Source organism: Heterodontus francisci, chromosome 13, assembly GCF_036365525.1.
Source record: "Heterodontus francisci isolate sHetFra1 chromosome 13, sHetFra1.hap1, whole genome shotgun sequence".
NCBI classification, from domain to species: domain Eukaryota; kingdom Metazoa; phylum Chordata; class Chondrichthyes; order Heterodontiformes; family Heterodontidae; genus Heterodontus; species Heterodontus francisci.
In genome coordinates, this window is record NC_090383.1 from 81,395,123 (window position 1) to 81,411,649 (window position 16,527).

Sequence of the window (16,527 nt, forward strand, 5' to 3'; positions counted from 1 at the left end):
TCTCGCCTCCTCTCTCTCGCCTCCTCTCTCTCGCCTCCTCTCTCTCGCCTCCTCTCTCTCGCCTCCTCTCTCTCGCCTCCTCTCTCTCGCCTCCTCTCTCTCGCCTCCTCTCTCTCGCCTCCTCTCTCTCGCCTCCTCTCTCTCGCCTCCTCTCTCTCGCCTCCTCTCTCTCGCCTCCTCTCTCTCGCCTCCTCTCTCTCGCCTCCTCTCTCTCGCCTCCTCTCTCTCGCCTCCTCTCTCTCGCCTCCTCTCTCTCGCCTCCTCTCTCTCGCCTCCTCTCTCTCGCCTCTTCTCTCTCTCTCTCGCCTCTTCTCTCTCTCTCTCGCCTCTTCTCTCTCTCTCTCGCCTCTTCTCTCTCTCTCTCGCCTCTTCTCTCTCTCTCTCGCCTCTTCTCTCTCTCTCTCGCCTCTTCTCTCTCTCTCTCGCCTCTTCTCTCTCTCTCTCGCCTCTTCTCCGCTCTCTCTCGCCTCTTCTCCGCTTCTCTCTCGCCTCTTCTCCTCTCTCTCGCCTCTTCTCGCTTCTCTCTCGCCTCTTCTCGCTTCTCTCTCGCCTCTTCTCCGCTTCTCTCTCGCCTCTTCTCGCTTCTCTCTCGCCTCTTCTCGCTCTCTCTCGCCTCTTCTCCGCTTCTCTCTCGCCTCTTCTCCGCTTCTCTCTCGCCTCTTCTCCGCTTCTCTCTCGCCTCTTCTCCGCTTCTCTCTCGCCTCTTCTCCGCTTCCTCTCTCGCCTCTTCTCCGCTTCTCTCTCGCCTCTTCTCCGCTTCTCTCTCGCCTCTTCTCCGCTTCTCTCTCGCCTCTCTTCTCCGCTTCTCTCTCGCCTCTTCTCCGCTTCTCTCTCGCCTCTTCTCCGCTTCTCTCTCGCCTCTTCTCCGCTTCTCTCTCGCCTCCTCTCCGCTTCTCTCTCTCTCGCCTCCTCTCCGCTTCTCTCTCTCTCGCCTCCTCTCCGCTTCTCTCTCTCTCGCCTCCTCTCTCTCTTTCTCTCTCTCTCGCCTCCTCTCTCTCTTTCTCTCTCTCTCTCCTCTTTCTCTCTTTCTCTCTCTCTCTCCTCTTTCTCTCTCTCTCTCTCTCTCTCCTCTTTCTCTCTCCTCTTTCTCTCTCCTCTTTCTCTCTCCTCTTTCTCTCCTCCTCCTCCTCTCTCTCCTCCTCCTCCTCTCTCTCCTCTTCTCTCTCTCGCCTCTTCTCTCTCTCGCCTCTTCTCTCTCTCGCCTCTTCTCTCTCTCGCCTCTTCTCTCTCTCGCCTCTTCTCTCTCTCGCCTCTTCTCTCTCTCTCTCTCCTCTCCTCTCTCTCTCTCGCCTCTTCTCTCTCTCTCTCTCCTCTTCTCTCTCTCTCTCTCCTCTTCTCTCTCTCTCTCTCCTCTTCTCCGCTTCTCTCTCGCCTCTTCTCTCTCTCGCCTCTTCTCTCTCTCGCCTCTTTCTCTCTCTCTCGCCTCTTTCTCTCTCTTTCTCTCTCCTCTCTCTCTCTCCTCTTTCTCTCTCTCTCTCTTTCTCTCTCTCTCTCTTTCTCTCTCCTCTTTCTCTTTCTCCTCTTTTTCTCTCTCTCGCCTCTTTCTCTCGCCTCTTTCTCTCGCCTCTTTCTCTCGCCTCTTTCTCTCGCCTCTTTCTCTCGCCTCTTTCTCTCGCCTCTTTCTCTCGCCTCTTTCTCTCGCCTCTTTCTCTCGCCTCTTTCTCTCGCCTCTTTCTCTCGCCTCTTTCTCTCGCCTCTTTCTCTCGCCTCTTTCTCTCGCCTCTTTCTCTCGCCTCTTTCTCTCGCCTCTTTCTCTCGCCTCTTTCTCTCGCCTCTTTCTCTCGCCTCTTTCTCTCTCTCTCGCCTCTTTCTCTCTCTCTCGCCTCTTTCTCTCTCTCTCGCCTCTTTCTCTCTCTCTCGCCTCTTTCTCTCTCTCTCGCCTCTTTCTCTCTCTCTCGCCTCTTTCTCTCTCTCTCGCCTCTTTCTTTTTCTCTCTCGCCTCTTTCTTTTTCTCTCTCGCCTCTTTCTTTTTCTCTCTCGCCTCTTTCTTTTTCTCTCTCGCCTCTTTCTTTTTCTCTCTCTCCTCTTTCTTTTTCTCTCTCTCCTCTTTCTTTTTCTCTCTCTCCTCTTTTTCTCTTTTCTCTCTCTCCTCTTTTTCTCTTTTTCTCTCTCTCCTCTTTTTCTCTTTTTCTCTCTCTCCTCTTTTTCTCTTTTTCTCTCTCTCCTCTTTTCTCTTTTTCTCTCTCTCCTCTTTTTCTCTTTTTCTCTCTCTCCTCTTTTTCTCTTTTTCTCTCTCTCCTCTTTTTCTCTTTTTCTCTCTCTCCTCTTTTTCTCTTTTTCTCTCTCTCCTCTTTTTCTCTTTTTCTCTCTCTCCTCTTTTTCTCTTTTTCTCTCTCTCCTCTTTTTCTCTTTTTCTCTCTCTCCTCTTTTTCTCTTTTTCTCTCTCTCCTCTTTTTCTCTTTTTCTCTCTCTCCTCTTTTTCTCTTTTTCCTCTTTCTCCTCTTTTTCTCTTTTTCCTCTTTCTCCTCTTTTTCTCTTTTTCCTCTTTCTCCTCTTTTTCTCTTTTTCCTCTTTCTCCTCTTTTTCTCTTTTTCCTCTTTCTCCTCTTTTTCTCTTTTTCCTCTTTCTCCTCTTTTTCTCCCTCTCGTGCTCTTTTTCTTTCTCCAGTGAAGATCCAGAGAAGTCTTGGCTGAAACTGCTAAAGCCTCAAACCTACAGACCAGCAGCACAGCCAGCAACTAGGGAACAAGGATAAAATCCCCTCTTCTACCTTCCGGAGCCTGAGAAGCCAACCTACAGCCGTGCACGTTGCTTGGCAAGTTCTTCAGGACTACAATTTTCAACTAAGGACTCTGGGACTGAAAATCTGTATTTAATTTTCATTTATTTCAGACTTCACTCCAACCACCCAACTCTTGTTTCCCTCTGTAATCTATTTGTGTGTGCGTGTGTGTCACGTGTAAATGTGGGTGTGGATGCGTAGCGTGTTTTAGTAATATTAACCAGTTTAGAGTTTTAAGGATAATAAACTTACATCTTTCTTGTTTAAACTCAAGAAAACCTGTCTGGTTCATTTGCAATTATATTAGAGGAACAAAAGCATGTGCTCATTGCGGTGGTAAGTTCAGTCATTGTGCTAAAAATGGATAGGCCCTGTTGCAGTCAAACCAGAGAAGGGGCGAAAGGGGAGCCTGAGACCCCTTCCTTATCTGGTCGTAACAGTCTTATCGAGAAAGTTTGAAGTTAAACAAAAAAAAAACAGGAGTCACTTTCAAGAGGAATTCCCAAAACTTTTCACAGGTCTTAGGGAGACTGAAGACCGAATATAGTATTATTTTGCAACAAGACGTTAAACCATTTTGTCTCTTCACGCTGAGGAAGATTCCACACCACTAATGAAGCAAGTTCAACATCAACCAGAAGACATGACCAGGATGGGAGTCATTTCTCCTGTTACTGAACCTACAGATTGGTGTTCAGGAATTGTTCCAGTTCCCAAACCAAATGGGGATCTTCGCATTTGTGTAGACCTAATTCAACTTAAGACGGTGGCACAAGAAATCCATCCGATGTCCTCAGTGGACGAAAGTTTGGCAAAGTTATCTAGAAGCGGCACAGTGGCGCAGTGGTTAGCACCGCAGCCTCACAGCTCCAGGGCCCGTTTCAGTGCTGTATCTCTAAATAAATTTTTTTAAAAAGCACCATCTTCATGAAGCTTGATGCAAATATGACTTTTGGCAAGTTCCATTAGATAAGTCAATGTTATTGACGACCTTCATCACTCCCTTTGGAAGATTTTGTTTTAACTGACTTCATTTGATATCATGTCAGCACCGGAAATATTCCAGAGAATTATGTCAAATATTCCGCAAGGCCTTGAAGGTGTAAACTGCCATATGGATGACATCCTAATTCACAGGGAGTCCATAGAAGAACATAACCGAAGGGTTAGAGAAGTTTTGAATCGTCTGCAGGATGAAGGTGCTACACTCAATGAGAAGTGCGAGTTTACCAAAACATCCATTCATTTTCTGGGACACGTTGTCAGCAATAGAGGCATAATGACAGACCCGCAAAAAGACGGGAGCCATTGGCAAATTTCTACTTCCTACGTCGACTTATGATCTTCAACAGTTCCTTGGTATGGTCAATCAGTTAGCAAAATTCCTACCTAACTTAGCCCAAGTTACCAAACCTCTGCAAAACTGCTCAGGAAAGCTCAGGCATGATGCTGGGATGCACATCAGAAACAAGCATTCCAACGCGATACTGATTTCGCCAGATGTTTTAGCCCATTATAACCATTCACTTCCAACTACAATCACAGCTGACTCCTCGTCCACAGGGATAGGAGCTGTCCTTTTCCAAGAACAGCCCGATGAAAGTCGAAGACCTATTTATTACGCGTCACGAGCACTATCTGAGACGGAGATGAGATACGCTGTGATTTTTTAAAAAAATTCTTTCATGGGATGTGGGCGTCGCAGGCCAGGCCAGCATTTATTGCCCATCCCTAATTGCCCTTGAACTGAGTGGCTTGTTAGGCCATTTCAAGGCCATGTAAGAGTTAACCACATTGCTGTGGATCTGGAGTCACATGTAGGCCATGTAAGGACAGCAGATTTCCTTTCCTAAAGGACATTAGTGAACCAGATGTGTTTTTACAACAATCGACAATGGTTTCATGGCCATCATTAGACTAGCTTTAAATTCCAGATTTATTAATTGAATTCAAATTCCACCTTCTGCTGTGGTGGGATTCGAACCCATGTCCCCAGAGAAATACCCTGGGTCTCTGGGTTACTAGTCCAGTAATAATACCACTAGGTATTATTACCACCACCTCCCATGATAGAGAAGGAAGCTCTCTCAGTCACTTGGGCTTGTGAGAAATTTTCATACTACATTATTGGCTTAAAGGTTAACGTCGAGACAGACCACAAACCCTCATTTCTTTACTCGATGAAAAGGAACTTGCTAGAATGCCACCACAGGTCCAGAGATTCCGGTTGAGGCTCATGCGGTTCACCTACTAAGCCGTATTTGTACAGGGAAAGTAACAAATAATGGCAGATGTATTGTCTCGAGCAACTGTCGACCATCCTACTCAACAGGATGTTAACTTTATTAATGCGATTGAGTCATATTGGCAGGTCACTGCTTCACAATGGCTGGCAAGTTCAAATAGACTCCAACAAATTCGACAGGCACAGTGGCAAAATGAAGAATGCATCTACATCCTCCAAAATTGCGAGCAGTTGTCTGCAACAGAGTCCTAAGGATAAGAGGATGAAAATTTTCTTCGAACACAGAGATACTTTACCACAGTGGATGATTTATTGGTATATGACGAAAGACTGGTGATTCCAGAGTCACTCAGACTAGATATCTTGGACAAAATACACCAGATCATGTGGGCGTAACTAAATGTAAAGTGCGGGCTCAAGCGTCCGTTTGGTGATAAAGAATCTCGAAGAACCAATTTTTGAATTGTGACATATGTGCAGTCCACAGACAGGATTAAAAAGAACTTCTAATTTTGACCCAATTCCCAACTAGAACGTGGGAACGGTTGGCGATGGATTTATTCTTCTTTGATGGGAGGTCCTATCTAATTATAGATGATTACTTCTCAAGATGGATCAAAGTTAAACGGGTGTACACAACAACAACTGAAGCAATCATCAGAGTTTTGCAAGAAGTTTTTGCAATGCATGGTATACCTAACCAGATAGTATCCGATAATGGATCACAATTTGCAAACGATTACTTCAGGCATTTTATGGAAAAATGGGGATTTGTTCATTTAACAAGTTCTCCTAAGTATCCACAATCAAATTGAGAAGTTAAGTGAGCAATCAGAACCATTAAAGCAATGTTGAAGAAAAATGAAGATTTCCAATTAGCACTTATGACCTACAGCACTACTCCATTATTATGCAGGTTAGTGCCATCAGAACTTTTAATGGGAAGAAAACTTCGAACACAACTTTCAATTCCACCCAAGATATTACTTCCAGGGTTGCAAAACAAGGATTATCGGAGAACAAGCCAAAGAAAAGTCGTGTCGAAAGAAACCAAGCCCATAATTATAACAGAAGGTACCGTAACAGAAACCTACTGACGTTGTACCCATACCTTTTGCCTTTCTGACAAGACCAAGATAGAGAAGGGGTAATTCTCCAGAAAGAGGAGAATCAACAGCAATCTTATTTACTACGAACTCGAGAAGGTACTCTACGGAGAAATAGAAGTAATCTTATTCCTTCACAGCAAAGACGTCAATCAATCATACATTTTAGACGAATCAGATTTTGAACTGGAAATTCAAAAAGCACTGAATGCCAGAAGCCTCAACGAAGGCCGTCCAAATCAAAACGTAGGAGATCAGAGAAAGGCTATCAAATCTTCCACATCTGATGACAACAAGATCAGGGAGAGTCGTGAATCCTCCTGACAGATTGAATCTATGAAGTCAGAGGTTTGGGGGAGGTGGGGCAGTATGTAAATAAAAAAGTGAATGTATGTAAATATATATTTGAATACAGACTTGGGGGTGATGTTGTATAAGGGTATGAAAGAGTTAATCTCGAGATAGTGTAAAGATTACCGCCTACCATGATGATCAAAGAGATCACGTGGGAGAGACTCGAACCGATAGTGTGGCTTTTGAAGGAGTCACACAGACTCATGTGGAATGTATATAGTTATGAATTAAATATTAATGGTACCCTGAGGCACAGTGTGGCTTTCGTGCAGAGAGATCGACCATTGACATGCTGTTCTCCCTTCGTCAGATACAGGAGAAATGCTGCGAACAACAGATGCCCCTCTACATTGCTTTCATTGATCTCACCAAAGCCTTTGACCTCGTCAGCAGACGTGGTCTCTTCAGACTACTAGATAAGATTGGATGTCCACCAAAGCTACTAAGTATCATCACCTCATTCCATGACAATATGAAAGGCACAATTCAACAGAGCGGCACCTCATCAAACCCCTTTTCTATCCTGAGTGGCGTGAAACAGGGTTGTGTTCTCGCACCCACACTTTTTGGGATTTTCTTCTCCCTGCTGCTTTCACATGCGTTCAAGTCTTCAGAAGAAGGAACTTTCCTCCACACAAGATCAGGGGGCAGGTTGTTCAACCTTGCCCGTCGAAGAGCGAAGTCCAAAGTACGGAAAGTCCTCATCAGGGAACTCCTCTTTGCTGACGATGCTGCTTTAACATCTCACACTGAAGAGTGTCTGCAGAGTCTCATCGACAGGTTTGCGGCTGCCTGCAACGAATTTGGCCTAACCATCAGCCTCAAGAAAACGAACATCATGGGACAGGACGTCAGAAATGCTCCATCCATCAATATTGGCGACCACGCTCTGGAAGTGGTTCAAGAGTTCACCTACCTCGGCTCAACTATCACCGGTAACCTGTCTCTAGATGCAGAAATCAACAAGCGCATGGGAAAGGCTTCCACTGCTATGTCCAGACTGGCCAAGAGAGTGTGGGAAAATGGCGCACTGACACTGAACACAAAAGTCCGAGTGTATCAAGCCTGTGTCCTTGGTACCTTGCTCTACGGCAGCGAGGCCTGGACAACGTATGTCAGCCAAGAGCGACGTCTCAATTCATTCCATCTTCGCAGCCTCCGGAGAATACTTGGCATCAGGTGGCAGGACCGTATCTCCAACACAGAAGTCCTCGAGGTGGCCAACACCCCCATCTTATACACACTACTGAGTCAGCGGCGCTTGAGATGGCTTGGCCATGTGAGCCGCATGGAAGATGGCAGGATCCCCAAAGACACATTGTACAGCGAGCTCGCCACTGGTATCAGACCCACCGGCCGTCCACGTCTCCGCCTTAAAGACATCTGCAAACGCGACATGAAGTCCTGTAACATTGATCACAAGTCGTGGGAGTCAGTTGCCAGCGTTCACCAGAGCTGGCGGGCCACCATAAAGGCGGGGCTAAAGTGTGGCGAGTCGAAGAGACTTAGCAGTTGACAAGAAAAAAAACAGAAGCGCAAGGGGAGAGCCAACTGTGTAACAGCCCCGACAAACAATTTTTTCTGCAGCACCTGTGGAAGAGCCTGTCACTCTAGAATTGGCCTTTATAGCCACTCCAAGCGCTGCTCCACACACCACTGACCACCTCCAGGCGCTTACCCATTGTCTCTCGAGATAAGGAGGCCAAAGAAGAAGAAGAAATATTAATGTTTATATACTACAGTCTAAGAGCCCCTCTGGTAAACAAGGTGGCAGCATACAGAACCAAACGTATAACATTAAGTGCAGCATTAGAAAACCTCAGTTCCCACTCTCTCCCTTTTCAGCCCTTCTCTCTTTCCCAAGTCATATGCAGCCCGCAAAGAACTCCGAGCAACTGCTCCAGCCGTAATATACCTCCCCTTTAAGAGGTTCAGAGTAGCTTTAAATAATGCTAACAAATTACAAGTTTTGGCCCCCTGCTGATGCGTGCGGCCAATCAGCAGAACTATTGGTGCTGATTACACGCAGAAATCCTAATTATGAGCAGGCCTTATGAAGATCGGTGCTGCCTGCATTACAGTGCATTGCAATCCTCACACCTATTTGTGGGGGGGGCTATCCAATTTAGTGCTCTGTGTTTTGCGAAGCTTTTTGTGAATTTTATGCTTATTAAGCAAAGAAAAAAGAAATCCCAGTCTGTCCCAAAGCACTTCACAGCCAATAAACTAATTTTGAAGTGTAGTCCAAATAAAGGATGTCTATGTTAGAATATGGAGTTCCTGTAATGCAAGTTACATGTACAGTAAATTTTCCTGTACACTGCTTCAACAATATAGCCTAAAACCTAAACTCAGAATTGCATCCACACCCCTGCTCATCTGACATCCTGACAGTTTCTGCATCAGTCATGCTGATGATTTATCTAATCCTAATTAGTTTGGAGGGCAATTTTCTCCTCACCTGTACTTAGTCTGTGCAGCATATAAGTTATATAGCACAAAAGAAGTAACATGATAGTGACATGGTGTTCTGCTGCAAAAGTCTTCCGAAGGCACCTCATGAGTAGTTCATTTGCATAATACCTTTTCAGCTAGCACATGGAGATGAACACTTTGTAAATCCTGAGTGAAACAGAAAATCCATTGAATGCATCCTAATTTGGACTTTTACACTGGAAAACTTAGGAAACAAAACACTCTCTTTATTGAAAAAAAACAAGTGTTCTTGGACTTGAAATTTGTTTTTGAATCACATAATCTGCAAAAAAGAATTAACTCCTTTGTTACAAGATGAACCTTTAGAACAATTGGATAATGAGAAGCAAGCATGCAGAAAATGCATTTAAAAGTAAACGTTTGACAATAATTGATATTTGTCAAGGATGCAACATTATTTGCATGGGTTACTTCAAGGACTAATGAGGAAGAAGCAATGATGCTTAATTCAGGTCAAAATTCAAATTTTCTGCATCTTTAACATGTACTGCTAACAACTGTGATTTGATTGCATATATTGTTGGTAAATGCTATTCAGACATTTTCCTGCTGCTTTCAACAGATGACATGATAACACAGGCTGAGCAGTTTAAATGTTGCAGATGTTATAATACTAAAAATTTATGTCATGCGTTATGAAATTCATAGGACCATCAATTGTTCTCATGAGGCTAAGTATATGGTTTTTGTACAGATAGAATGCATAATTTTCATTCTTGGCTACAGATCTTCTTGAAGGATGGAAGGTGAAAAGCATTGTTTCTTAGAAATTTTAATTCAATCAGACATTGTGAAATGTAAATTTTACTCTACAGTGAAGCTCTTTATAAGAACTTATGCCTAAAACTCTACGATACAGATTGCCATCAGCACTTGTGGATATTTCGTCTTTTGTAATTCTGGCCTTAGTAGAGTAACATTGATCATAAAACTCAATGCAGATCTTTTCATGATGATTTATCTGTAACAGCATGTAATTTGAATATAGTATGTTTTAATGGTTAAGTTTCCATTATACATAAATCGATAGCTGTCTTTTGAATGTACAATTGGAGTTTTTCTGTCTGTGACTGCATTTCTTATGTATTATTTATAAAGATTCTTAACTTTTATATGTCAAATTTGAGCTATATCTTTCTGTAACTACAATCTGTTCCATCTTTAATTCACAGAGAGCATATTTTATTATGAAGATGAATTTCTACAATGAAATGGCTGTCAGGGTAAATATATCTCCCTCATTATTCAACAAATGATGGCATCAAAATGTGCTCTAAATATGCTTTTATGCTGTATTTGGTAATCTAAATCAGAAGCAAAGTGAGTGTCCATCTGGAAAAGTGCCAGATTCTTTTGCTTAATATAATTCAGACAAAGGAATTCAATTTATTGTATAAATTGCTCTAGAAGGGTATTTCTACTTAAGAAAACGGTTTTAAAATGTAGCAGAATTTTAACAATGTCCATGGTTGAGCTTTAATATTACAGATCTTTGTTATCTATTAATCCATGTTTTTGTCACCATTATGCCATCTTGTGGGTATCAAACACAGCAGATATTGGTTTGAATGTTGTAACTTTGGAAAAGTGTATACTGCTTATTATTGACCACTTAACTTATTGTCATGGTCTGCACCACTAGATAAAACCAGATTGGCAAGAATATTAATATTTACTCTGAAAGATGGCACAGCTGAGGCTTATCAGTAAAGGAATATTTTAAATGGGTTTCAAAAAATTGGACCCAGATCACAGTGATTTACATACAAAAGCAAAATGCAATACTAAAGGATCTTGATTATGAAGCAACATATTAGTGCACTAACATAATGCATAGCAGAATGTTAGAATACAGGTTTGACTTGCACTTCTTCATTTGGTGAGGCCTTAATGTAATCTTAACTGACTGAATTAAAGCATCGTCTTCTTCCTCTTTGGCCTCCTTGTCTCGGCAGACAATGGGTAAGCGCCTGGAGGTGGTCAGTGGTTTGTGGAGCAGAGCCTGGAGTGGCTATAAAGGGCAATCCTAGAGTGACAGACTCTTCCACAGGTGCTGCAGAAAAAATTGGTTGTCGGGGCTGTTGCACAGTTGGCTCTCCCCTTGCGCTTCTGTCTTTTTTCCTGCCAACTGCTAAGTCTCTTCGACTTGCCACACTTTAGCCCCGCCTTTATGGCTGCCCACCAGCTTTGGCGATCGCAGGCAACTGACTCCCATGACTTGTGATCAATGTTACAGGACTTCATGTCGCGTTTGCAGACATCTTTAAAGCGGAGACATGGACGGCCGGTAGGTCTGATACCAGTGGCGAGTTCGCTGTACAATGTGTCCTTGGGGATCCTGACATCTTCCATGCGGCTCACATGGCCAAGCCATCTCAAGCGCCGCTGACTCAGTAGTGTATATAAGCTGGGGATGTTGGCCGCCTCGAGGACTACTGTGTTGGAGATGCGGTCCTGCCACCTGATGCCAAGGATTCTCTGGAGGCAGCGAAGATGGAATGAATTGAAACTTCGCTCTTGGCTGACATACGTTGTCCAGGCCTCGCTGCTGTAGAGCAAGGTACTGAGGACACAGGCTTGATACACTCGGACTTTTGTGTTCCGTGTCAGTGCGCCATTTTCCCACACTCTCTTGGCCAGTCTGGACATCACAGTGGAAGCCTTTCCCATGCGCTTGTTGTTTTCTGCATCGAGAGACAGATTACTGGTGATAGTTGAGCCTAGGTAGTTGAACTCTTGAACCACTTCCAGAGCGTGGTTGCCGATATTGATGGATGGAGCATTTCTGACGTCCTGTCCTAGAACAGAAAGAAAGAAAGCAAGTCAGGTTGTAAAACTGTCCTGTACAATCAGTGTCTGACTTAAGAACATATTTGGTAGAAGCCTGGAAACCGGTTGCTTTCTCCCTGTGCAACTGGAAAGGAAAGAGGTAAATAAGGAAAATAACTTTAAAACTTAAGATAAAAGCTAATAAATAGCATCAACTTTACAGGAGCTGACATTTAATTCAATTATTTTAATGCAGCTTTGAATATGTGAAACAGCTACAGCAGTGTACATAAATCTTGCGCAGTTAGAGTCATAGAATCATAGAGAGATACAGCACTGAAACAGGCCCTTCGGCCCAATGAGTCTGTGCCGACCATCAACCACCCATTTATACTAATCCTACATTAATCCCACATTCCCTACCACCTACCTACACTAGGGACAATTTGCAATGGCCAATTTACCTATCAACCGGCAAGTCTTTGGCAGTTAATTGAAATCATCTGAAAAGAGCACACAAACAACTTAGTTTTTTTACTGATTGTATTTAAAAAAAAATAAAGTTAATCTTTTGAGTGCTTTAATAAGATGTATGTGCTATTTGTGTTCGAAAAGTACTATTCAGGAAGATACAATCATTGATTTAATCTTCTGTGAAGTCTTTGGGTGAGAAATTCGTATGCGTAGCGTGGCTTGTGGTGCTACAAAGGCCTACCTGGCTTTCCCCGGGGGCAGGAGGCAGCCACTGGCTGCAGCCTGAAGAGCATTCTCTGATGATATGGGTGCATGCAGATAAGACGCCTGCATGCACCTGAACATGTTAATTTGGTGCTATCCTGATGCCACACAGTCCAACTGGCTGATGCAATTCCAGGATGCCAAATTTGGACAACGCAGGTCCCGACAATGCCTCTGCTGCCTACTGTTGAAAAAAGTAACGTGAAGCAGCAAGGTTGAGTTAAAGGGCCAATCATTCTGATTGCAGATAAGGTATGCTTTATTCTGGGGGGAAATACAATGTTTAATTTGGCTAGTCTTTGGTAAATGGGAAACTTTATTTGACCATGCTATGACCTGTGGGGTAGTGGGACTGAATTAACAGTGCATTACTCCCGCCTTGATCATAACAGGTGTGTGAGGGTGAGCTGATGTATCTGGATGTTAGGCGGTTAGTCCTGAATGCCAGGGAGTGCTGCTGTGTGAATGATTGATTGGGAGTGTGATGCATTATGCAACATCAGAGGTTGGTGTTGTAGTAGTGTGAGATGTCACGTGAGGATGCATTCACTGACTTGAGCTCCTGTGTGCACTCGACCTCTTGTGGTACTGCTGCCAGGACTCTGGAGCCCAGATTCCAGGAGTTGACCTTCCTGCTCCCACTCCATTCTGAGGGTGATCCTTGAGCGTCTCCTGCACCTCACCATCCCTATCCCCCCAAACCCCAGACCATGGCGTCTCCCCTCATGCCCACCTGCACTATTAATGCCTTCAGCGCTGCTTCTGTCACTATGGATCCCTCTATCTTCCCTGGTGTTCTATTTCCAAAAGATCTGTGCAATCTTTTTGTCTAGCTTCTCATGAGACAGCCTTCCTTTAAGAAAGAGCAGCTGCCCATACCACATGATTGGCAAACAATGCTGCTGGGGCCTCCTGCTGTATGCAGCATTCAGAAACAGAGCAGCATTGGAGGCACAGCAGCTCGTGCCACAATCATTCAGATGAGGTGGGTGTTGTCCATCTCAATCTCAACATCCCAAATCGCGATGCCCGCATCCAAAAATAGGCAAATGCATTTCTAGTCCCTAACTTTTTTTAAAACTTAATTAAATAGTGAATATTGTTCACAGGCAGTCTCACACCTGGAGTACTGTTATGATATTTAGGTGCTAACTTGGCCTGTGCCTTTAAAGCCACTGCTTTACATAGGCAAATTCAGGTTCTTGTGGCTATTGAGCTGATGCTGAGGTCAGAAGCCATTTATAAATGCTTATAAATTTTAGGCTCGAGAACATTGATTGGACTTTTTTTTTTAAAGATTGTTTTACACTTGTTTCCAATCATGATGCCTGGTTTGTGATGGACGCATACTAACTGCAAAATAATGACCTGAATTTTGTGGTAGCAATGACGGTGCAACTGACAGCAACTTATGGAGTCCACATGTGCAGTAAAACTGGGAAATTGAGAAGTTGCTATCAGTGATTTTATGCTTCTCCATAGGATGCACTGCTGAATTTCCCCCCTGACTGCAATCAATTAGAAATCACTGAACTGATGAGAACTTGCCCTTTTTATGCTATTAGTCTCAGTGTAAAAACCCTTGTACAAGTTACACCTTGTTGAAAGAGCTGTAACTGTGTTATTAGTGGCGTAGTATGTTCATAATTACTGCTGAAAAACCTCTCTGGCCCTGAAAATTTTATTTTATATTTGTGGAATACCAAATTTCTCCATTATTATAAATTCCACATTTTTAAAAAGTTTTTTTTATGATGCTTCAGCTTCTACCTTAATCCCATGTGTATGTCACAATGATTTATTTCACTTTCATTAAAATTATATTTCGAAGTGCGATCATAAATGAGGAAAGATGCTCAAGCATCTGTAGACTTAGTCACCCATCTCTAGTTTTCTGAGGAGCATTGCTTCAGGAGGGTGCATTGTTAAACTAGTTCTGTGCAGATCACCCCACTTGTGGGCAAGAGAAAGAAAGAACAGCGAGACAAAAGAATGAGAAGGATGAGGGAAGAAGACCTTGCCCTGTGAAACTGAGGGTCCCAAGAATGGTTCAGTAGTAACTCATACCTGTGGGAATCTGTACGATAAAGTTAGATATGAAATTGTCCTATTGGTATTTAATCTGTCAACAATTTATGCCAAAAGGCTTGTGTAACTACACGTATGAGATATTTTACAGATGCAACAAATAGTTAAGACTTTGTGGAAAGGAATACTCTAAAAGATAGTGATGAATGTTGCCCACTTCCCCATGGTGAGCAGCATTATAAGGTTAAAGTAAGTGATAGAAGGTGCAGAGCAAAGTAGAAGAAATTGAGGGTTGGGAGAATGGCTATGAGGATACAACTGAAGGGAATTTTGACTAAAATGACTAAGGGAGGATCTGATCAAATTAATGAATTGCAGGAGGTGCTAAAATCAACACTAGTAAATAATTTCCAGGAATAATTCCAATTAATAAAATAATTAAAGAATCTATACACCAGTCCCTATGAAATGACTCAAGTAGGAAATACCCACTTAATCCCTGTAAGACTCATAATGTAACCCAAGGGCAAGTCAATATTGCTCCACATTAAGAGGTCTTAGAAACTGTGTTTAAAATTTGGACATCTGATTCCAGCCCTATCTCTTAGTTTGAGGTTCATTATTGAAAGAAGAAACACCTAGTTAAGATGCAATTAAATAATACTCAAAACAGCAAATTAGTAGACCATCAAAGGTGAGTAGTAGCTTACAACAGTAATCAACCAGAACCATCATTGAGAAAATTATTGGAGTGCTCTAACCAAGCTTGCATTCGCTGGTGTTACAACCGTGGCGGGAAGAGTGCACTGTTTTTCTAGTTCCACTTCTCCACAGGTCACAACTTATATTTAAATTTTTTTCCCAGTTACCAATACGGTCAATCATAGATTCTACTTTTATCCCAGAATAAAATACACCAACCAGTTTTCCTTAATAAACAGCAAAATTTATCTGTTTATAATAAACAAGATAATAACCAGTAACGAAGCAAAGCATTGACGCACAGTGAAATATAAAAGTTCCCTTTCGCCTTAGCTGCACACACCCCACACCACGCATTCGCACACACACAGCACCGCGCACACAACCCCCCCCCCCAGACTGCGAGCGCGTATACATACACACACACACACACACACACACACACACACACACACACACACACACACACACACACACACACACACACACACACACACACACACACACACACACACACACACCCCGCCATGCGCACACTCCACACGCGTGCACCCCAATTAGTGGGGGATTAGTCCAAGGTTGCTTGAAGTCCTCGCAGCCATCTGATGGGGGTGGGGTGGGGGGGGGAATAGGTTCTTCAACAGTAGAACAGTCCGTAGCCTAGTTCAGCAGTTGAATTGATGCTCTTCTTTTCAGGCGATGAATTTCAGCAATTACAGTTCAGTAGTTAAAGGAATTGGTTATTTTCTTTTAAGAAATTAATCTGGCTTGACATCAGAATTCTGAGAGTACAATAAATAGGGTTTAAATAAACCAAGAAAGAGCTCTCTTTTCTTTCAGTATATGCTGGCTGACAGTCTATGTCTGTCTCTGCTAACTGTGTCTCAAAAGCCAGTTTTTCAACTAGTTTCAAATATCAATCAGCAACAATGTATCTCGATCCTCAGTCTCTGAGTGGCTGTATCCCAGGGCAACGAGAATGCACTCTTTGACTCAGTCTCTGGAGCTTGTTGCTTTAAAGCAGTACTGCTCCTTTTCCACCATTAAAGGCACACTGCATTTTTCCCGGGGGAAAAAAAACTACAGGATCATAAAACTTTCAACTGTGAAAAATATTCTCAATACCTAATTTTTGGTAGAAAAGCTATTTCCATTGGTGGAAGAATCTAAAACAAGGGAGCACAATCTTAGAATTAGAGCTAGATCATTCAGGAGTGAAATCTGGAAGTACTTGTTCACACAAATGGTAATGCAAATATGGAGTTTTCCCCCAAAATCTATCTGTCTGCATCAATTGAAATTTTCAAGACTGAGATTGACAGGTTTTTATTGGGTAAGGGTTTCAAGCAATATTGATAAATGGAGTT

The 16,527-nt window shown here is 43.1% G+C and overlaps 2 protein-coding genes across 7 annotated transcripts in view; one reads left to right on the forward strand and one right to left on the reverse strand.

Moving 5' to 3' along the window:
* The window catches only part of spata17 (spermatogenesis associated 17), a 381,466-nt gene that overhangs the window by 36,640 nt on the left and 328,299 nt on the right, over positions 1 to 16,527 (forward strand). For all 6 annotated transcript variants that reach the window (XM_068045058.1, XM_068045059.1, XM_068045061.1 and 3 more), the window contains exon 4: positions 10,096 to 10,146. In XM_068045058.1, coding sequence (XP_067901159.1) covers positions 10,096 to 10,146 — 51 coding nt within the window. The remainder of the gene's footprint in view (positions 1 to 10,095; positions 10,147 to 16,527) is intronic.
* On the reverse strand, positions 1,202 to 2,230 carry LOC137376121 (uncharacterized; the record flags this gene model as incomplete). The annotated part of the gene is made up of 1 exon (XM_068044133.1): positions 1,202 to 2,230. A coding segment is annotated over one exon (1,029 nt), but the record flags the coding sequence as incomplete, so codon positions are not given.